This window comes from Macaca fascicularis, chromosome 11 (genome assembly GCF_037993035.2).
Source record: "Macaca fascicularis isolate 582-1 chromosome 11, T2T-MFA8v1.1".
Lineage (NCBI taxonomy): Eukaryota > Metazoa > Chordata > Mammalia > Primates > Cercopithecidae > Macaca > Macaca fascicularis.
This window is the reverse complement of record NC_088385.1, coordinates 35,169,238-35,192,643: the sequence shown is the minus strand read 5'-3', so window position 1 is coordinate 35,192,643 and position 23,406 is coordinate 35,169,238. Positions and strand designations below refer to the sequence as shown.

The following is a 23,406-nucleotide window of genomic DNA, read 5'->3' as shown; positions in this document are numbered from 1 at the left end:
AGAATCAGGAATAAGAATCAGAAAGTTTTGATTCTAATCTAGGCTATGCTCCTATCCATAGGAATATTATGGTGAATAATTCACCCTTTCTGTGCCAGAAAATTTCCAATTGAGGTTAATAGAATTTACCCTTCCTATCCATAAGCCAGAGTTAAGAAATGTGAAAACACTTTATGTACACACAATAATTGTGGTATTTTTCACTTCTCTTTATGTTTTGAAAGACTTATTCACTTATAACATATTTCCCTTTATTGTAGTTTGCTGATGTAAGTCTCATTTTTCCTGTTAAAACTGTATGCTCCTTGGGAAAGGGGAACATCATGATTTAGTTCCCACAACAGAACAAGTGCATAATATCTGGCCAATGAATGGACAAAGGAATATTTCAATTCTCAGATATTTACTTGCTTTTTAGTAAATAATAATGCACAGTAACATAAAACACTGATACGCAGGGGGAAAAGTCTCTTCCTACACATAGTAACACGTACGTTGAAGACAAAAAAAACAACAAAAAAAACCCCAAACCTTCAGTCTTAGCTATGCTTCACTAAGGTTACTATACCTCTTAATTGCCATTCTGTTACATGTAGGCAGAAGGAGGTCTATTCCTTCATAATATCCAGATGGTTGTTAATTTTCTAAATTCACCTCCACTGTATTTTCTTGAGAGGCAAAAAGAACAAAAAATTATGTCCTTAGAGGCTCCAATAGTTAGGTTACTGTAGTAATTAGGACTCTAGAATTCTAAAAGGTCAGCAACAGTGGCTAATGAGTTATTTGGCTTTAAAAAACCACATAACGGCCGGGCGCGGTGGCTCAAGCCTGTAATCCCAGCACTTTGGGAGGCCGAGATGGGCGGATCACGAGGTCAGGAGATCGAGACCATGCTGGCTAACATGGTGAAACCCCGTCTCTACTAAAAAATACAAAAAATTAGCCGGGCGAGGTGGCGGGCGCCTGTGGTCCCAGCTACTCGGGAGGCTGAGGCAGGAGAATGGCGTGAACCCAGGAGGCGGAGCTTGCAGTGAGCCGAGATCCGGCCACCGCACTCCAGCCTGGGTGACAGAGCGAGACTCCGTCTCAAAAAAAAAAAAAAAAAAAAAACCACATAACTTGATAAGAGAAGAGAAATACGTCCACTATGGGAATTTTCAAGTCTGTAATTCCCATAAGGAAGAGAGTTGTTTCAAAGTACAAACTTCACATTATTTGATTTTGGCTTATGATGAAATTCCTTTAAAAATGAATATGTGACCCATAAACTCATTCTTTCAAAGAGCATAAGCCTTAAAATGGCTTCCCACGGCTCACCCTAGCAGGCAAGCAGTTCACTTCTGAAACTAATGATAAGGAGGTACGCACAGGATTGCCTGTTTCCATGAAATTCCAGTTTCCAGCAGCAGAAGTGGGACAATTCTTACAAGTAATACTCTAACATGGCAGCTTTCCCTTCTAACAAGGAGTCTGTACGGGCAATCAACCATTTGTCCTATTTATTGCTGATACAGGATTAAGATGCCTCAGTGGCCGGGGGTGGTGGCTCACGCCTGTAATCCCAGCACTTTGAGAGGCCGAGGTGGGAGGATCACAAGGTCAGGAGTTTAAGACCAGCCTGGCCAAAATGGTGAAACCCCATCTCTACTAAAGATATAAAAAATTAGCCGGGCCTGGTGGTGCATGCCTGTAATTCCAGCTACTTGGGGGGCTGAGGCAGGGGAATCGCTTGAATCCGGGAGGCGGAGGTTGCAGTGAGCCAAGATCGTGCCATTGCGCTACAGCCTGGGCGACAGGGCCAGACTCCGTCTCAAAAAAACCAAAACACAAAAAAAGATGCCTTAGTTTTCAAAAGTTATTCTTATAATATGTTCTTAGACTTTCCAAGTGTATATTTGAAATGATACTCAAGGTTCCATGATGAAAGTACAAAACACGATAAAGTAGATTCACACATTAAACCAATATCGGCTGGGCAACTTTATGCCAGCTACTATATTAAATGTTTCATACAAGGTTGAACAAGTGAACTTTCAAAATCCCTTCTGGCCCTATGACTACACCAGCTCAGATCACTCACATAATGCTAGATAGCAAATGAGGCAAACAGAATCAATGATTTTTAGCATTAGAATCATCAATATCTTACTTAGATTATAATGGTAACATGGTTCTTAGGATGACAATGAAAGGTCAAGAAACAGACTAGTGTATAAGTTTACAGGACACTTGATAAACACGTTTTGTGATTCACACAGAGAGAAACCTCTACTGTTTACAAATTAGAAAATGCCCATACTTGACCAAGCTGAAAGTGCTGGAGATTTCCTTGAGCAAGTACTTTTCACTAGTCAAAAACAGGCCCTTCCTTCATGCAGTTTCTAAAATACTTTCATTACTAGGTTAAAATGATGTACAATGCCAAAATATCAAATAATTCTGCGAAAGAAAATCTTACCTGATCTAAGAGGTCAAGTCGGTTGACATAAGCTCTTTCGGTAAGCAAAAGTTCATTGGCTATTTTGTGAAGTTTTTGCTCATTAGTCTCCTAAAAATTGAACAGATATTCACACATTAGGAAAGATACCTTGGACAATATTTCTAAAGTAAAAAACACCTCTTCAAATGATTTGATCGAAACAGTTTTCTCAAGCTTTTCAGTTACTCAGTTCTTTCAGCCATCAAGAGATGTCAAATCAGAAACGAACAAAACTAGAAATTAGTAAGCAGTTGGATTTAAACTATAGTTTCTCCTTTGACCTCTGCAGCAGTTACCACTATCGTATCTACCTTTTTCCTGGAAATCTTTTATATTTTTCAGTTTCTAGCATTACTCTTTCTTCATTTTTCCATCTTTCTCAGGCTACTCTTTGGAAATGTTATCACTCAGACATCTTGTCTGATTATCAGCTCTATACATTCATTAAGTTTTTATTAAAAAAAAAAATATTTTATTAGGCCAGCCGCAGTGGCGCACGCCTATAATTCCAACACACTGGGACGTGGAGGAGAGAGGATCACTTGAGCACAGGCGTGGTAGCGCATGTCTATAGTCCCAGCTACTTGGGAGGTGGAGATGGGAGGAGGTTGAGGCCACATAAGCCATGACTGTGCCACTGCACTCTAGCCTGGGCGACAGAGCAAGACCCTATCTCAAAAAAAATAGAAAGAAAAACTTCAGTCAAATAATACAGAAAATAGTAAAGTGAACTCCCACATGCCCATCAAGATTCAACAAGTATCAACTCATTGTTAATCTTGTTTCATTTACGCTCCCCCTCACCTCTGTCTGCCCATATTATTTTCCATTAAATCCCACTTTATTTCTTCAGTATGTGTTTATTTAACCCTTAAATATATTTATATAACCCTGCCAGTTTCATGATGACAGAAACATTTTTTTCTTGCTAGCTGCTGTATCCCCTGTGCCTACTACAATGCTTCAATAAAAACATTGGTATTCAATACAATATTGCTGAACAAATGAATGAATGAGTAGCAATCACATACCTAACTATCGCTGGACATTTATTACTACTTTGACATGCTGACAACACAAGCCCAAATTCATCTTTTCTGAGAAACCTCTACCCTACTACTAACTCCTAATTTTCTCCTCCTGGTAATGGTACAGTTACCTGGCTTTGGAATCTTGAATTAAACTTTGTTCTCTACTATGGCATCCTAACTGCTACCAAGTCCTACTTATGATACTATGTCTAAATTTAGCATTCATCCTTTAAGCTGTCAACACTGCCACCCTGTTTTGCTCATCTCTTCTCAAGCCCAGCCCAATCAATAGCTATCAAATGGTCTGATTCCAATATTTTGTGGTTCTTACCTTGTATATTGCTGTATGAGAAATCTTTCTAAAACTTTTCTTTGTTCCACATTTATAAAGCATTGCCAAGAATGAATTAATCCTTATAAATACTAAAAAGAAACAGTATTTCCAAATAATTAAGCCATTGTCTCTGAATGTTATTATTTTTGTATTTTATCAATTGTTTTGTGGAAATCTTTCTAATGTATATGCTAAGATTTCTGCTCTGAGAAAAATATATAACAAAGTTATATCCTTCCATGTACTTCTCTCTTTTTTTTTGAGACAGAATTTTCTTCTTGTTGCCCAAGCTAGAGCACAATGGCGTGATCTTGGCTCACTGCAACCCCCGTCTCCTGGGTTCAAGTGATTCTCCTGCCTCAGCCTCCTAAGTAGCTGGGATTACACGCATGAGCCACTACGCCCAGCTAATTTTGTATTTTAAGTAGAGACAGGGTTTCTCCATGTTGGTCAGCCTGGTCTCGAACTCCTGACCTCAGGTGATCTGCCCCCCTCAGCCTCCCAAAGTGCTGGGATTACAGGCATGAGCCACCGCGCCTGGCTCCTTCCAAGTACTTTCTAGGGTTATTTATCTTAAAGTGAAAAGAAAATTCTAAACTTAAAAAACAAAACAAAACACTTTGCATTGCACACATAATTCTACTTTCACAGAAAGAAAAGCCTTCGTTCGTCTTCTCCTCACTGACAGGATAAAATCCATACCATGTACATTCAGGGTAATTCAGATCTCCACTCACTTCCTCAAACTTCCTTCTCATTCTATCATCACAGGCACCATTCCCTCCAAACACATCACTCAAATGCATGTTTGATTACCATCCAAATGTGTCCCTGACCATCTCGAAACCTTTCTGCTTTCCATCCTCTGCCTGGCATATGCTCTTGCTATTGTAGCTCTCTAGGCGTCTAAGACACTTTTCTTTTGATGGTTGCATTTCGAATTCTTGTCCATGGAGCCTTCTTCAACTATTCAAAGCCCTTGGGCTTGGTCCTATTAGAAGGCATTTTGTGTTTCATATGCAAATCTTTGTATTGAAAACTTTCTATCTACTACTTTGCTGAAATACCCTCCCTTTCTCTGTAGGAGATTATAAAGTATAGGTAAAACTCTAGAAGCAAAGTAGACCAAAGTATATTTTAAGCCAGTGTCTAACTTATGTATAAATACTACATTTTAAACTGTGTATAAATGCTACTAAGTTCTATGAATACTTCACTGTGTTCACCTCATGAGATCTACTTCATGCTTTACACTTTACATACAAGATCCATTCTAATATATAAAGTTAATGTGTTGCTTCTTACAGTGGCATTGAAATGAAGTATTTTTAGGTGAAGTCCTCAGGTAAAGCAATATAATACTGTTTAAATAATCTGTGGTCTCAGAAACACAGATATAAGAACTATGTAGTCATCTAGTTGCACATTTAGTCAAAGTTTTGGTTTAACTTAATACAATTCGGGATAAAGTATTGGCACTGTTGGTTGCCAGTTTGGCATATTTCCCACACCTCATTTCTTAATAGTATCCAGGTTGGGTTAGTGTATATATTACTACTATACAGTCAGTTCCTCTAGGGAAACAGACCTTATTTCCAGATCAAAAGATGGAGCCCTGAATAGCGTAAGAATCCAAGTACATAGTGATTGGTTCCGGAGATGAGATATGAGGAAATATACACTGAAGGCTTTGGCAATAGGTAGCTTCCTATTCTTAAGGCAGAGCCAATGGGAAGACGTCTCCTTTTGGGGTTCCCAGAAAATGAGAGTATATGGAGGCTTAAGTGCTATGAGCAACCAGCCCATAACCACAGGAATGAAACCAACACACTTCATTATTGTTTAGGCCAGGCTAAGTGTTACTTGTGGCCAGAAGTATCCTGATTGATATATGAAACATATGCAGGATACTCCATGAAATTTAAAAACCTAAGTAATTTTTAAGCAATTACTACTTATAAGGAGAAAGAGATAAAACTTAAATACATTGTGGGATAAAAATGTGACTTTCCAAACTGTAATAAGTAAACATAAATGCATAGTAAATACGTAAGATACCTATCAACATTTCAGAGGAAGATACAGGAATATGCTGTCCTTCATATTCACAGGAAATACTCCCCTGTATCAATGTTGTAAGCCCTTTGTTTTATTTTGCTGTGTTTTTTTTTTTTTTTGAGACGGAGTCTCACTCTGTCACCCAGGCTGGCGTGCAGTGGTGTGATCTCGGTTCACTGCAACCTCCACCTGCTGGGTTTAAGTAATTCTCCTGCCTCAGCCTCCCAAGTAGCTGAAACTACAGGTGCATGCCACCATGCCCAGCTAATTTTTTGTATTTTTAGTAGAGACGGGGTTTCATCATGCTGGCCAGGCTGGTCTCGAACTCCTGACCTCGTGTTCTGCCTGCTTTGGCCTCCCAAAGTGCTGGGATTACAGGCATGAGCCACTGTGCCCGGCCTGTTTTGCTTTTCTAAGCAAGAACGGTTGAGGCATAATTTATAAACAGTAAAATTCGCCCTTTTTGGTGCATAGTTCCAGGAGTTTTGACGAATGCATGTGATAATGTAACCCAGACTTCCCCAACCTTTTTGGCATCAGGGACCGGTTTTGGGGAAGACAATTTTTCCATTGACTGGGTTGGGGTGGGGAGAGGTTTCACGATGATTCAAGCACATTACATTTATTGCACACTTTATTTCTATTATTATTACATTGTAATATATAAGGAAGTAATTATACAACTCATCATAATGTTGAATCAGTGGGAGACCTGAGCTTGTTTTCCTGCAACTAGGCAGTCCCATCTGGGAGTGATGGGAGACAGTGACAGATCGTCAGTCGTTAGATTCTCATAAGGAGTGGGTAACCTAGATCCCTCACATGCGCAGTTCACAATAGGGTTCAAATTCCTATGAGAATCTAATGCTGCTGCTGATCTGACAGGAGGTGGAGCTCAGATGGTAATGTGAGTGATGGGGAGCAAGTCTGGAAATACAGATGAAGCTTCACTTGCTTGCTTGCCTGTCCCACTACTCACCTCCCGCTGTGCGGCCCCATCCCTAATACGCCACAGACCAGCCAGTACCAGTCTGTGACCCACAGGCTGAGAACCTCTGATACAACTGCTACCATAACCAAGATATGGAATATTTCCATCATGCCTCAACTATTCTTGTGCCCCTTTGCAATCAACCCCCTCTATCCTCCTATCACCAGATCCTGGTACCTACTGATCTTTCCTTTTCTATGTCATGTAAATGCATGTGCCTTCTTAGTCTTGCTTCTGTCATTCAGCAAAATTCATTTGAAATACATGCATGTTGTTATTAGTAGCAGTAGTTTATTCTTTTCAAGCCCCTGGTTTTATTCTGATAGTGGTGATGTATCGTTTTGACTCACTCATACCCTATGTTCTGATTCTAATTATGACAATATCTTTAAAGACAGCAACCTGGCAGAACTTGTGCCATGATAAAATAATACATCTTTCATGAATCAGGGAATATGTTAACTAACAGATCTTACTATGCATTACTGCTATGCAATGAAGTCACCCCTGAGGTCTTCCACAATCCTACAGGATCTTAAATAGGAAGCTTATCAGAACAATCTGCTGACTGCAAAGCATGCTTTAGCTGAACTTGGCAATTGTGGATATCCTGGTCAGATTTTGCAAAATCCAAGGGGGATGCCAGCAGTTATTAGCAAAAGCTATGCTCTCTCCACACAGATGGTCTTCTACATGTTAGGTCCTTAACCCTGACAAAGCCAACACAAAGATAAGCAAAAAGCAAGTTTGCTGACAACATACGGTTTAATCACTCACTTACATATAGGTTTGCAGAAAAGTTACTAGGGATTTCGAGATGGAGATGAGTAAATCACGGACTAATTGTGCCTTGCTTTAGGTCAACCAAAACAGCAATAATATCGCCATAATAATAAAAGCTAACACTTATTCACTGATTACTGTATGCCAGACTCCGTTATAATTATTTTATATAAACTGATTAATCCTTACAACAATAAATACCATTATTATTTCTATTTTACAGATAGCACACATACAACAAACAAAATCCAGAGGCTCAAAGAGGCCAGGTTACTTACCCAAGGTCAGAGTTAGAAAGTAAGTGTATCATATAGGCAAGTACACGATTTTAAGTTACTATTCATGATATACCTTGGTTCTCACTATCATCTTTCTTTCAACAAAACCCAAGACTGTGATATGTGCCTGTAAACAGGCAGACTGACAAATCACCAACTATCTGCTTATAAAATCCACCTGAAAATGAAAAGTGGTACTACTATATACTTTAATTTATACATTCTTTTTTTCCAATGTAAATTCTATTAAAAAGAGACTTTTCAGCATTTTAGTAATTGTTAGGTATACAAAATACAGTCATTTTGAAGTAATAATATGGTGGCCTCCAACTTGAAAAACTTATTTAAGGAAACTCATCTATAAGTACATTTAAGGAGAAATAGATGATTTATTTGCATGCATGGGGCTTTATTACTATATTAGAATTACATATAAATAATAAAGTAGTTTTAAAATTGCTGGTACATTGGGGCTGTAGCCAGATTTTTGTTAACTAGGAAAGCTAAATAGGTACACACTGTTTCTCAACATCGGGCACCTCAAAGTTATATAACCACTACTTGTGCTTAGCACTTTACCATGAAGCCATTTATTCTTGCAATCCTTTGGGAAACAGTAATAGTCATGCACTATTAATTTAATATATAATCCCATTTTCTTCTACTGAAGTCTAAGAAAAAAAGCTTGACTTTTCAACATAATTTATAATTAAAGTATAATTTATAGTTTTTCAAAAATGGGATTTTAAAAGCATCTTACTTTTGATATCCCTATTTAAAATAAAGGGATATAAAATACAAAAATTAGCTGGGAATGGTGGTGCACACCTGTAGTCCCAGCAACTCAGGAGGCTCAGGCAGGAGAATCGCTTGAACCCAGGAAGCGGAGGCTGCAGTGAGCCGAGATCACGCCATTGCACCCCAGCCTGGGCGACAGAGCGAGACTCTGTCTCAAAAAATGAAAAATAAATAAATAAATAAATAGATTAATTTTTAACTTACAAATATACACACAATACTATACTCATAAATTGAAAGGTGATTCCCAGAGTATTGCCTCAAAATAAAAATACACAAGAGGATATCTAAGCTATCAGCACCAAAAGTCACACTCCTCTTAACAATAATAGAGTATGCAATTAACTTTCCTCTTTCTGTGTAACGCACTTCCTAGGCTGTTACTGTCTGCCTTCACACCTCCAGTACCCTTTAGGAGAGATCTGCTCCTTTCTCTCTGGGCTTAGGTTCAGCCTGGTTGTTAGTCACTGTAGCCCACTACTTCATAAATGTACTGCAGTGTCAGTCCTGCCTCCTCATTTGCAGATGTTACCAGATCCTGCAGCTCTTTTCAGACCTTTTGGCATGACTCTCCCATACGGCTGGAGGCAGAACAAAGGGCCCGCACTGCAGCTCACAGAGTTCATTAACCGTATAGGCAGAAACACTTGGGTGGCACCAGTGATTCATTCTTCAAAATCTTGGTGCCATCCACCCTGCTACATGCCTCGAAACTACCAAGTCGGGGAGCAGATCTTCTGGGAAGAATGTTGTAAATGCTAAAAACAATTATAGTTTCCTGAGAAATGCTTCAAAGGCAAAATCTTCAATTATTTTAAAATGAATCAGACAATATTATTTTTTATGACTCTTCAGCACATGTTCTCATATGTGATTTCATTTTAGGTAGGAAGAAGTTCCCTAAAAACATATACTAAAAGCTACTAAAAGGCTTTGCAGCTTTTCCTATCTATTTATTAGAGGTTATAGTCAAAACAAGTAAATTATCAGGTTTTTACAGGACATGAATGAACAATTATTAATCATGGCAAGTCTCTACTCAAATCTGCTGTCAGTTAATTATATTCTTCTATGGAAAAAGAGGGTGTACCCTTTGTATAGGTACATATGTCTCTGTGGTCCCTAAAACCCATTCTCTGGTAAAGAAGTTGAGTCAACTTAGGGAATGAATATTTGATTTTGTACCACAATTTATCAGATGCATCAACACTTTGATATGTCATTTTATATGTCTTGCCACATACTGAAGTCTTCAATGGGGCTGCAGGCTGTTAAATTAAAATTAGGTCACAAGGACATTTGAATGTCACATAATTGGTCTAACCTATTACTTGTATTAGACATCTTTATTCTGTGATATTCCAAAATTCTGCAGATTCTTTATCATGAAAGTAAAGAGCTGGGAAATCAAGGAAGCTATTACAAGTGAGAGATGCTGACACCACCATTTAATGAGTACTTACTACAAGCACTATTCTATGTGCTGCACATGAGTTATCTCATATAATCTCAATCCACCTGTGAAGCAGGAGTATTATCACTCTCATTTTATAGATGAGGAAGCTGTGTCATCACGAGGTTAAGTAACTTGCCCAAAGTCACACAGCTAGTAAGTGACTGAGCCAGGATTCAAACCCAGGTCTGTGAAAACCAAGTTCTTGCTCTGCTACAGCCTTTTGCACGAGGAGAAATCCCTCTGGATTTAGGGAACAAGAAAACCAGAAGGTAGAGGAATAAAACACAGGTTTCATGTTCAAATAAGATCATGTCATAAATGCCATCAAAAGGGTCATGAGGTCTCAAGAAAGATTTGTTAACAGTAAGGAATTTATCACCAGACTCACATTATTAAAAAGAGAGAGAGAGAGAGAGAGAACACTCACTTATGATATGCATATGTTATTCCTTGCTTTTTTGTTTTTTTTTGAGACGAAGTCTCGCTCTTGTCCCTTAGGCTGGAGTGCGAAGGCACGATCTCGGCTCACTGCAACCTCGGCCTCTCGGGTTCAAGTGATTCTCCTGCCTCGGCCCTCGCAAGTAGCTGGGATTATAGGTGCCTGCCACCATGCCCGGCTAACTTTTGTTATTTTTAGTAGAGACGGGGTTTCACCATGTTGGCCAGGCTGGTCTAGAACTCCTGACCTCAGGTGATCCACCCGCCTCGGCCTCCCAAAGTGCTGGGATTTCAGGCATGAGCCACTGTGCCCGGCATTCTTTGCTTTATAATATAGTGTCATAAGCATCAACAGGCTGTCAGCTCAGCATGATCCTGTAAGAAGCTTTGGGAGGTAAGTCCAGGCCTCCTTGTGACCCACCACCAATATGTTCCCAAACTTAGGTCTTCCACACTATCCAATTCAAAACTTGAAACCAGACGGGCGAACAGATGAGTGAGAGTTAATGGCACGATCTCAGCTCACTGCAACCTCTGCCTCCTGGGTTCAAGGAGTTAAAAGTGAGAGCTTTTAGGCCGGGCGCGGTGGCTCAGGTCTGTAATCCCAGGACTTTGGGAGGCTGAGATGGGCGGATTACGAGGTCAGGAGATCGAGACCATCTTGGCTAACACGGTGAAACCCCATCTCTGCTAAAAATACAAAAAATTAGCAGGGCATGGTGGCGGGCGCCTGTAGTCCCAGCTACTCAGGAGGCTGAGGCAGGAGAATGGCGTGAACCCGGGAGTTGGAACTTGCAGTGAGCTAAGATCGCACCACTGCACTCCAGCCTGGGTGACAGAGCGAGACTCCATGTCAAAAAAAAAAAAAGAAAAAAAAGTGAGAGCTTTTAATCTGAAGGTTTCAATTACATTCTTTCGTGACATGTCGGGGAGGAGGGGGAAATAGAGGTTGCACAAAGAAGAAAAGTTTGGTTACTTGCACAAGATCAGACAGGAAGTAAGTGGTGGTGAAGAGAGAACAACTTTGGTCTTCTTATAATCCACGTAATATAAGTTACACTAAAGAGTCCTTTGAGTTTTATAGAAATTAAAGAACAGGCACCAAAAAAAAAACTGAGTTTATGTATACACATTAAATAAATGAATTAACCTATCTAAAGACTCAGTCATCAAAGTATCTCAGTCACTTATAAATGCTTTACGTTAATTCCCTTAAGTCAGAACTTTGTACACACTAATGAGAGTACATCATGTGGTAACAACCAACGGTCCTCAAGCAGGAGAAACAAAATACAGGAACCCTAGGTTAAAAAAGAGGTGGTATGCAAATTGATCTCTGTGTATCCCACAGTGGGAGAACTGAAAGAGAGGGCTCATATTAACCTGGCAGAATGTGTTGAAATTTGGATCTATTAAATGACATCTCAGGTCTTCAGTCTATTGATCTTGATTCACAAGTGAGGAAACAGGATGTTTAATTAATAAACACATAGCTTTTATGTGCCAAGGCACTGTTCTAAAGCATTTTACAACTAGTACATGATCTATACCTCATAATATTACAAGGTAGATATGCTATCTCCATTTTACAGATGAGGAAACTGAGGCACAGGGAGGTTGAAGTAATCTGCTCAAGGTCACAGAGCTAGTAACTGGTTGAGTGGGATTCAAATCTAGAGGACCTGGCTCTTGAGCCTGTGCTCCTGACCACTAGGTTACGGTATCTGGCTTTTTAATTTGTTTTTAAACCCATATAAAGCAAGATTTTAGCTTTCCATTTCTCTCACACTCACACTAAACTGGGTCTTTCTACATGCTGTGACCTCCAAGCACCTGATCTTTCCCAATTCTCCTGGTTCAACTCAACATTCTGTTAAACCCCATCCTTTGTTCTCTTGGCACTGCTGACTTGCTGATCCTGGCTAATTCCCGCTCCAAGTCTGCTTTTTCTCTTTCTTGAATTCCAGGCCACTCAGCAATGCTGGGAAGACTTCTGACTGGCCCTACAGTCTTTGCCCGAGGCTCTCAGAATCATGGTCACAGTCGCCACAATAGCCACCTTTTCCAAGCTCCAAGTCTTGCACCCGGAGGATTTCCTACTGGTCTTGACAGGGCACTGCCCAAATAGACACTTCAATCACAAAGCCTGCCAGCTACCTTGGTGCTGTGGTCCCTCAGTCCATCCTAGATTCTCCATGACTTCTCTGTTTCTGCTAACAACAGCGAATTCACACTAATAGCCATGATGTAAACTTAGCTTTATGAGTGAGGCCTTTTCTCTTTATCTCAGGATATCTTGAGTAATGGTCATTTGTTGTCTTAACTCTCCATCTCAACTATAAGTTTCTTCTTTGGATTTACTGCAGTGCCTTGCCCATAGCCTATGTGCAATATACATTTGCTCAACTTTGTTCAATTACCCAAGTTCACCAAGTTATATACTGGTATACAGCTAGTTAGCTATCAAGTCCTACTAAAGGCCTAGGTCTCCAAGTTAAATCCTAGTTCCATATTCTAAACGCTGACCATACTTTTTTCCTTAAAGCTTACCAATATGCCTGCATCCCCACCCCATTCCCCTCCATCCCTGTGGTTCCAAAACACTGTTCTCTCTTCTTTTTCCTCTTAGACAATTTATTAAACATCCTTTTCTATTGTTTGTGCTTCACGGCTCAACTCCTGGCCCATTTCCTGTTCCTACACATTCTGCTTTGCCAACGTTAATCACACCCTCATGCACATCCTCTTACATTCTTACCCTTTCCTGGGCTCTGGATCCATAGTTCCACTTGCTTAATTAATATCTCCAAATGGATGTTTTGCAGGAACCATAAACTTAGTGTAAGAGTACAAAACTCACCTAATTAGCAACTCTACTTCCTTTTCTCAAACCCACACCATTACTTTCCTTCCTGTCATCTCGATGATTTCAACATGTCAGGAAGCCATGGCCTGGTGAGTTTGTTAAAGTGATATGTCTGGCCAGACACGGTGGCTCACACCTGTCAGCACTTTGGGAGGCTAAGGCGGGTGGATCACTTGAGCTCAGGAATTCAAGACCAGCCTGGGCAACATGGTGAAAACCCGTCTCTACAAAAAATACAAAAATTAGCCAGGCGTGGTGGCGCATGCCTGTAGTCCCAGGTACTCGGGAGGCTGAGGCAGGAGAATTGCTTGAACCTAGGAGGTGGAGGTTGCAGTGAGCCGAGATAGCGCCACTGCACTCCAGCCTGGCAGCCTGGGCAACAGACTGAGACCCTGTCTCAAAATAAATAAATAAAATAAAATAAAATAGCCATTAAAAATTTTTAATTATAAAAAATGTGATGTGTCAGTGGTCACCTAGCTAGTAAGTGATGGGGCTGGGATTCAAACTCAGGTCTTTTTATTCCAAAGCCTTCATGCTTAACCTGTAAATCGTAATGCTTCCAGAATATTCCTTTTTTTTTTTTTTTTTTTGAAACAGTCTCACTCTGTCATCCAGGCTGGAGTGTAATGGCGCGACCTAGGCTCACTGCAACCTCCACCTCCAGAATTTAAGCAATTCGTCTGCCTCAGCCTCCTAAGTAGCTGGGACTACACGTGCGTGCCACCACACCCAGCTAATTTTTGTATTTTTAGTAGAGATGGGGTTTCACCACATTGGCCAGGCTGATCTTGAACTCCTGACCTCAGGTGATCCCACCACCTTGGCCTCCTAAAGTGCTGGGATTACAGGCGTGAGCCACTGCACCAGGCCCAGAATATTCCATTTCTGTGAGACATCTACACCTGGACTTCCAAGAAGCCCCTCAATTCAGTATGTTAAAATGTAATTTTCTTTTTTGCCCATAAAATAGGTTCTGCCTTCCATTCTCTTATAGCTCATTCAATGGCACACCATCTGCCAATTCATCCAGCCTAGGAGTTAAACCTGACTTAACCCCCACATCTACCCACAAGGTCCTCAGAATCTTCCTTGTCTCTCACCCTCTGCCTCATCCAGGACCCCTTCATCTCACACCTGGACTAGTGCAGTTGCTTCCTAACCACGTGTCCTGCTCCATCTGTTTTCCCTTTCATCTGACTCATTTTTCAAAAACCCACACATGTGTCATCATGTCACTTCCATGCTTCAATTGTTTCTGAGGCCAGATAATATTAGGCTTATGGAAAGTCTGAATTAATATGAGGGAAATACCTATGTATAACCCAACAAAACAGGATATAGAGTGACCATACATTATGCGATCAAGTATGTTTTTTCAAACAGCTCAGAAAAACAAGCTAGAATATCAAATATCTAGGCAATTCTCACTGGTAGAATTACGGGTGTGGTTTTTGTGTGTATTTTCTGTGCTTTGCCAATTTTCCTCTTTTTCAATGAAAATTGTAAACTTTTAGCAACTTAGAAGGTTTTAAAAACCATTTAAGATTTTTAAACTTTTTAAACTTTCAAACGTTTAAAAAAAGTCTCTAATGTTGTCAGGAAAAAAATATGTACATTCTTAACAGGCATTCAAAAGGCCATCGCAGTCTGTTCTTAGCTTACTCTTTGAAATCTAGCCTTGTACCTCTACATTAATTTCTCTAGCCATTCTGACCTCTGATTATGCAGTCAGAAATATTCCCCCAAATGCAGCATCTACAATCTTGCCTCTACTCACTGCTCACACTTTCACTCATCCCCATCCCACCACATCTTTGATCTCACCCAGCAATCTCCCATCCTTGCTTCAAGGATACTTCAACTGCTTCTCAGCAGCCTGGCCCTCAACTATCACTCCTGGGGCACAACTGCTTCTTCATCTGCATTTCCTTCTTTTTTTCTTTCTTCCTTTCTTTTTTTTTTTTTTGAGACAAGGTCTCAGCTCTGTGGCCCAGGTGAGAGTGAATTAGCAGGATCATAGCTCACTGCTGCCTCGACCTTCTGGGTTCAAACAATCCTCCCACCTTAGCCTCCTGAGTAGCGGGGACCACAAGCAAGTGCCACCACACCCAGCAAACTTTTACATTTTTTGTAGAGATGGGGTTTTGCCCGTTGCCCAGGTTGGTCTCGAACTCCTGGGCTCTAGAGATCCTCTGCCATAGCCTCCCAAAGTGCTGGGATAGCAAGTGTGAACCACTGCACCTGGCCCAGTCATCTGTATTTCCAAAGCACTTACTGTACCACATTATGTCCATTTATGTATGTCTTTCACCCCTCAGCGGACTGAGGCTTTGTTGATAGGATTTGTTTAGTCCATTTCTATGTTTCTGGTGCCGAGGAGAGTGAGCCTGGCACACTGAATTTTTTAATTGAACAGTTCAATTTTTTCACATTTTTCTTTCTTATATTATGAACATAGTAAACTGAGTAGCCACAAAAAAGAATTTTCTGAGTTCACCATTCAGTTCTAAGTGAATAAAGAAAAGCTGCCTTTAAGATATATGTATATATATACATACATACACACACATATACACACATATATTCATATATATATACACACACACACACACATATAATTTTTGAGACAGGATCTCACTCTGTCACCTAGCCTGGAGTGCTGTGGTGCTGCCTCCCAGGCTCAAGCGATCCTCCCACCTCAGCCTCCCGAGTAGCTGGTGGTGCATGACACCACACCAGCTAATTTTTTGTATTTTTAGTAGAGATGGGGTTTTGCCACATTGCTCAGGTTGGTCTTCAACTCCTGGACTCAAGCAATCCACCCACCTCGGCCTTCCAAAGTGCTGGGATTACACAGGTGTGAGCCACCGTACCTGGCTGCTCTCCTTTCTTTCATTCCCTATCCCTTCATTTTCCCACTCCTGTGGGCATCTGGGAAATGCCATCAAATCTAACACTAGCTTAAACAAAACATATTTAAGACTATTCTGAAGTCAGTATCTATATCCACTTCCAGGAAGATTAAAGTTTTTCAGTTGTCTGCATATTGAAACTAAAAATATTCCATTGTATCTTAGAAGTTCAACACATAAGATAGCTTAAGCAGCAGCTGATAATCTGGTGTGCTATGCTAGCAAGGGAATATACCTACATATCACAGCATAGAATTAGTACACAGTCACTGAAATGGGCCTTAAGATTTTTCTTTTTTTTTTTAGTGGGGGGGGGTTGGCTTTTACAACATGAAGATAGGGCCTTAAGATTATATACAGTTAGATTCTTTCACTAAACACACAAAGAATTGTTGACTTGTTCAAGCTCATACTGCAAGTTAATGGACAAACCAGAAGTAGAATTGAGATTTCTTTGTTCTAATCGTTTGGTCTACTATATTACTACTGATATTTTTATTAAGATTTTTTTCTTAATTGTGGTAAAACACACCTGATAAAATTTACCATCTTAACAATACTAAGATTTAAGTTTGTATTTAGGAACAAGGAAAGGCAACATAACAAACATCAGCACAGCAAAGGTGAACACACTGCTGCAGCACAGATACGAAATCCTAACATTCCATTTTAACAGGAGAGATGTGGTATTTGCCAGAGAAATTTTGCTTTTTCTTCCCACATACAGCATGTGCCATCCACTGTGTAAAGGCCCATTCAGGAGAAAGGCCAGTAGTACTATTCTATGTTTCACTAGTTCAGTAGGAAAATTCTATAAAATCTCTCCCAAAGAAGTGTAAGGTTCATCTATGAAAATGCATCCATAATAATATGTGAAGGGAAGGAAAAGTACCATCCAACAACCATAGGCATCATCACCGTTTAAAATATTTTTCTTTGTAAGAACAGCTCTTACTATTTTATATATACTTGCTGGTGGCATCATCCCAACAGTAGTAAAAGATTTTCTGGGTTCTAACCTTCTCTTCCTTCCATCATGGTTTATGAACAAATACACTAAAATCTATCATTGTATTGAGGTATACGGATTCACTTTGCAATGTCCTGTTTCTTTACTGTTTCAGATGTTACTGAGTATGACTCACTTTCTCCCACCCACTTCCTCCTTTAAACTTTCTCTGCTTCAGAGTCAGTATATATTTCACCAGCAAATCAGCATTTTCTTAGCTGACATTGTGCATATGGGCAGAAACCCCATCCAGGCAGTTCATCAAATCACTTCCTTCTTTAGAAACGACAGAAATGTCTCAATAATCCCACCAGCTTATTACCCATAGCTGCTTCATTTAGTGACATTTCTTGCATTTAGCCATTTAAGTTTGTGATGTGTTGCTTCAGGGACACAACACTGGCCTGGGAGTCACAGCATGAGGTTGTGAGCTATTATTCAAAAAACAGTGCGACCTTGAAAACAAAATCATAAGCTTTCTGGGGCTATTTTTGCTTCTATAAATGAATTGCTAAACTAAGATTTTTTTTTTTTTCTTTTGTTGTTTTTGAGACAGGGTCTTGCTCTGTCACCCTGGCTGGAGTGCAGTGGCACAATCATGGCTCATTACAGCCTTGACCTCCTGGGCTCAAGCAATTATCCCACCTCAGCCTCCCGTGTAGCTGAGATCACGGGTGTGAACTACCATGCTCTGCTAAGTTTTAAAATCTTTGTAGATAGGGGCTCTCGCCATGTTGCCCAGACTGGTCTTGAATTACTGGGCTGAGGAACTCTTCCTGCTTTGGCCCCACAAAGTACTGGGATTACAGCAATCAGCCACCATGCCTGGCTCTAAAATGACTTTTTTTTTTTTTTTTTTTTTTTTGAGACGGAGTCTCGCTCTGTCACCCAGGCTGGAGTGCTGTGGCCGGATCTCAGCTCACTGCAAGCTCCGCCTCCCGGGTTCCCGCCATTCTCCTGCCTCAGCCTCCCGAGTAGCCGGGACTACAGGCGCCCGCCACCTCGCCCGGCTAGTTTTTTTTTGTATTTTTTAGTAGAGACGGGGTTTCACCGTGTTAGCCAGGATGGTCTCGATCTCCTGACCTCGTGATCCGCCCATCTCGGCCTCCCAAAGTGCTGGGATTACAGGCTTGAGCCACCGCGCCTGGCTCTAAAATGATTTTTAAATGGCCTTGTAACTCAAAGACTATACCATTTATTACAAAATTGGGCATTAATTAGAAAACTTAAAAAAATTAAAAGCCTAGAGTTATAAATATAATCTGTTGAATAATTTAATACTTCCATATTCATGTCCTTAAAAGTAACATTTACTAGTGGCAAGTTCATCTTACAGGTCTACTATTTATTCTATTAGAAACTTCTGAACAACAAAGATTATACAATTTCTTCTTGCTTGGTCCATAAGTATTAGAGATACAGCACCAACATCTAGAACAACAAGGAACATTTTCTTCCTATGTAAAAACAATACGTTTGTGGATTTCCTACATTAAAGTTTCCACACTGTTCTGACTCCTGAAATTACAACAGAGATATTAACAGAAACTACACGAAAAGAAAAAGTGAAATATCTGCTTAGAGCATAGGGGAAATACTCATCAGCAACCAGAGCTTGAAAATCATTTAACTGCCAGTGTGGGTGACCTGATTCATACATTGCAGGGGTGCAATAAATAAAGAGTTTTAAGCCTGTAATCCTAGCACTTTGGGAGGCCGAGGCGGGCGGATCACAAGGTCAGGAGATCCAGACCATCCTGGCTAACACAGTGAAACCCCGTCTCTACTAAAAATACGAAAAATTAGCTGGGTGTGGTGGTGAGCGCCTGTAGTCCCAGCTACTTGGGAGGCTGAGGCCGGAGAATGGCGTGAACCCAGGAGGCGGAGATTGCAGTGAGCCGAGATCACGCCACTGCACTCCAGCCTGGGCAACAGAGTGAGACTCCCTCTCAAAAAAAAAAAAAAAATAGTAGAGTTTTAAGACAACAATCGAACAGGCAGGGTTTTCCCTGCTTATGAGCTAGTCTCATGCTCTACCTTCATCTCATGGTGCTGGTCCAGCTGCTCCACTTCCAGAGGGCTTTCCCCATTTTGCCTCTCTTGTACGTTGGCTTCTGTTTCTGCCCCTCTTTCTTCTAGGGGGAGCACTGGGTCTATGCCTGGAGTCCTGTAGCTACTGTCAGAAGCATTTCCATCACAGTCATCTGCTGTGGGTGATGCAGGAGCTGTGGCAGTTTCATCTCTTTCTCCATTCACTATGTGCGTATCAAGCAAGGGTTCAGAAGCTTGAATAGAAGTATCTGGGCTAAGAGTGGCAGCTTTCTCCTCCTCACATTCCATCTGGTTTTGTGCTGCCATTACACCATTGGCCACACAAGTCTGTGCACCCTGAGTCTTATCTGTCTCATTTCCCTGCCTCTGTGGCAACTGCTGGGAGAGGAGTTTTTGTGGAGGTGTGGTTGTCAATCCATGCCTTCCTGGGGTTCTAGAAGCATTGAGGTTCACAGCAGAATCTTTCTTCAAATCACTATAATTTGATAATGAGCTAAAAGATAAAACACAAAGGAAGCATGAAAACATTGGCATGGAAAAGTTCTAGAATTAAGACAAGTTTATTCCAGTTGAAAAGGGATATTTGCTAATTTTTTTTCTATCTCTGATGGTTTTAGAAACATGGATTTGAATATTCTCAGTGTAGCCCCAAGTCTCTGGGGATGCTATCCACATTTAAATAAAGATTTAAATAAAGAAGATGACCCTGAGTCTACCTATGGGGACTGGAACACTTCCTTGGGCTGTTTATTTTATTTATAACTTAACTTTTCTTGATCCTTGCAGTGTTTAATAATGTGACTAGTTAGTAAAGACTTAGATATAATACTTACGTATATATCATCTCTTCCTAACATTTTTACTTAGTGATGTTTCTTAACATTTTTAAATAGGTGTAGCCAGTCCTTAATTCATGAACAAATTGTGAACCAAAAAGTTACTTTTATTTGGAAGGCATAATGAACACTCTGAAAGCTTTTTTATTCATGCTGTCATAGCTTTTTACCTGGTCTCTTTGTTTCCACTCTGATCTCCTCCACTAGAACCTCTACAAGTCAGTCACAGAACTCTGACGGCTTCTTCACACACTCAAGGGAAAATTCAAGTCCCAGTGACAGCCTATGAGATTCTACATACTCTAGTTCCCAAAGTGCCTGGCCTCATTAGATTCCATTCTTCCCTAACTCACTGTGTTCTTGCCATACTCCTTGCTGCTCCCCATTCTTAATAACCAAGTATATGTGTCTTTGGGTCTTTGCAGCTGCTGTTCTCTGCTTAGGACAATCTCCCCCAAAACGCTGGTATTTCTTCTCGTCATTCGAGTTTCTGCTCAGGTATCACCTCTCCAAAGAGGTTTTCCTAGATGCATCTATCATAACAGCACTCTCCATCACTAACTCCACATCTTATTTTATTTTTTTTAAAGTCCTTATTACTGCTTGACATAATAGTAGTCCTAATAGGAGAATGAAACTTACTCCCAATATATAACAATATTCCTGTGGAAATATTTGTATAGATTTTAATCTAGGATTCTGGGAGTGAAGTGGGGAATGGAACAAAAAACTTTGGGCTATATTCTTTGAAAGATTCCTGTGACCTAAACGAGAAGAAATAAAGGAACTAAAACTCGGTGAGGGTGTAGATTTCCTCTCTGCTTTATTCCTACCTCTTAGCATGGTGCTTGACACAGGGGAAGTACTCAATAAATATTTGATGAGCTTTGAATAACCATGATAATGATGATAATTGTGACAATAATAACAGCCGGAAACATTTATTAAGTGCTTACTAAGAACCACAAACTACAAGAAGCCCCTTACAATAATTACCTTGTTTCCTCCTCACAATAATTCCAAAGACAGGGATCCCATAGAGAAATCTAGGCTTAGAAAATTAAGGTGGCTAATGTCACAATGTAACGAGCAGAAAAGCCAGAAGTCAAACCATGAATCCAACTCTAAATCATATGGTCTTCACCCCAAGTTATGATGTACTGCAGCAGAAGGACAGAATGAGCATCAGGTGAATAGGCTGCAGGCAAAATGTGGGAAGAAAGTCTAGGGTTGATTATCTTCCCCAGTGCAGGTAACAGGATAAAGGGAGGTGGGGAAGGAAACAGCAAGCAGCCCAGTTCCAAGGACAATGCTGAGATGTGTCACCTTTGCTCTCACTTCACCCTTCCCGGTCACGGCTGATCTGGACTAGAGAATGAAACAAGGAATAAAAGTAGACAGCAAGAAAGTGACGAAGGAGGAAAAAAGATACGGGTAAAGTCCAACACCAGAGGAAAGAAAGGATAAATTGAGTAGGGGAAAATGTCATATACATAAAAGTTGGAGGTGGGCAATATAAATAAATGCTATACACTCTTCAATTGAGATTTGTCCCCTCGAAGAGGACACCTTTGGCTGTATAATTTCCCAAGTAGTCTTTAGAGATTTGAATCAAACTGTCCTCCTTCTCCTGCCTGCATCAGTCTCTGGATTCCCTGGTGAAAAGATCCTCAACAGATCCTCTGAAACAAATTTAAGCATGTTCAGGTCTTGTCTAAAGAATGGCTTTGAATGAGAGCTGCAAATGCCCCACAGTAAGTGACATCAAGGGTATGAGTGGGGAGGGAGAGAAGGAGACTGGGAAGGATTAGGTGGGTAAGGAGTTGGTAAAAGCAGTAGTTGAACCAGTACTTGGAAGATTCCTGCTGCTTTGTGGATGCCAAACCATAAGGGGAAAACAGTTGACCCTGGAGTGTCCATGGGAAAAACCAATGTTCTGGCCAGGCGCGGTGGCTCACGCCTATAATCCCAGTACTTTGGGAGGATGAGGTGGGCGGATCACCTGAGGTCAGGAGTTCAAGACCAGCCTCAACATGGAGAAACCCCATCTCTACTAAAAATACAAAATTAGCCAGGTGTGGTGGTGCATGCCTGTCATCCCAGCTACTTGGGAGGCTGAGGCAGGAGAATTGCTTGAACCTGGGAGGTAGAGCTGAGATTGCGCGACTGCACTCCAGCCTGGGCAACAAGAGCGAAACTCCATCTCAAAAAAAAACAAAAACAAAAACAAAAACAAAAATCACCAATGTTCAGGTCTGTAGAAACATAATCTTATTTCTAAAATCTTAAAGTCTTTCCTAGGTTAAAAAGAGTATTCTCTCTTACTCTGAAAGAGAGAAAGAAGGAGGAATAGGAGAAAGAAAGAAGGAAACCACAGTAAAAATTAAAGAAAATCTACTTGCTCCAAATCTCTCATCTTAACAAACTAGTGTTACTTGGGATTTTTCTTTTCTTTTTTTTTTTTTTTAAGGCAGGGTCCCACTCCATTGCCCAGGCTGGAGTGCAGTGGCACAATCTCGGCTCACTGCAGCCTTGACCTCCTGGGCTCAAGCAATCCTTTCACATCAGCCTCCCAAGTAGCTGGGACCACAGGCGTGCACCACCATGCCTGGCTAATTTTTGTATTTTTTGTAGAGATAGGGTTTTGCCATGTTACCCAGGCTGATCTCGAACTCCTGAGCTCAGATAATCCAACCACTGCGGCCTCCCAAAGTGCTGGGAATAGAGGCATGAGCCACCGCACCCAGCCGGGTAAGGTCTTAACAACAGTATGCTATGACCATTCTGACCAGACTCCACTCTAACAGTTGTTGGTTCTTCCTATCAATTTCCTGTAACAACTCAGAGCCTCCCTCTATTTTACAAAGCTAGTCTAAGCTCTCATAAGAAAGGTTAAAACTGAAAACAACCCTTGCAAGGGCAAGGACACCACTCAACAGTAAATACAAATCTCCTACTCAAGTCCTATAGATCCAATGCAGTATTAACCCACTCAAACACTTTTGGGGCCAGTCTGTAGTGGTAATACCTCACTGAGAACATATCATTGTTTCTTGTATTGGCAGTGGACTCTACCACAAAT

At 40.7% G+C, this 23,406-nt stretch overlaps 1 protein-coding gene across 21 annotated transcripts in view; it reads right to left on the bottom strand.

Moving 5' to 3' along the window:
- The window catches only part of FGD4 (FYVE, RhoGEF and PH domain containing 4), a 260,601-nt gene that overhangs the window by 43,615 nt on the left and 193,580 nt on the right, over positions 1-23,406 (bottom strand). For 15 of the 21 annotated variants that reach the window (XM_005570523.5, XM_074006580.1, XM_074006574.1 and 12 more), the window contains 2 exons: positions 19,474-19,981; positions 2,459-2,548 (listed from right to left, as the gene is read on the bottom strand). In XM_005570523.5, the coding sequence (XP_005570580.3) occupies positions 2,459-2,548; positions 19,474-19,981 (598 nt within the window). Of the gene's footprint in view, positions 1-2,458; positions 2,549-19,473; positions 19,982-21,320; positions 21,693-23,406 lie in introns of those variants that run through there. The other 6 variants (XM_074006577.1, XM_045365002.3, XM_045364999.3 and 3 more) reach the window with 2 other exon arrangements.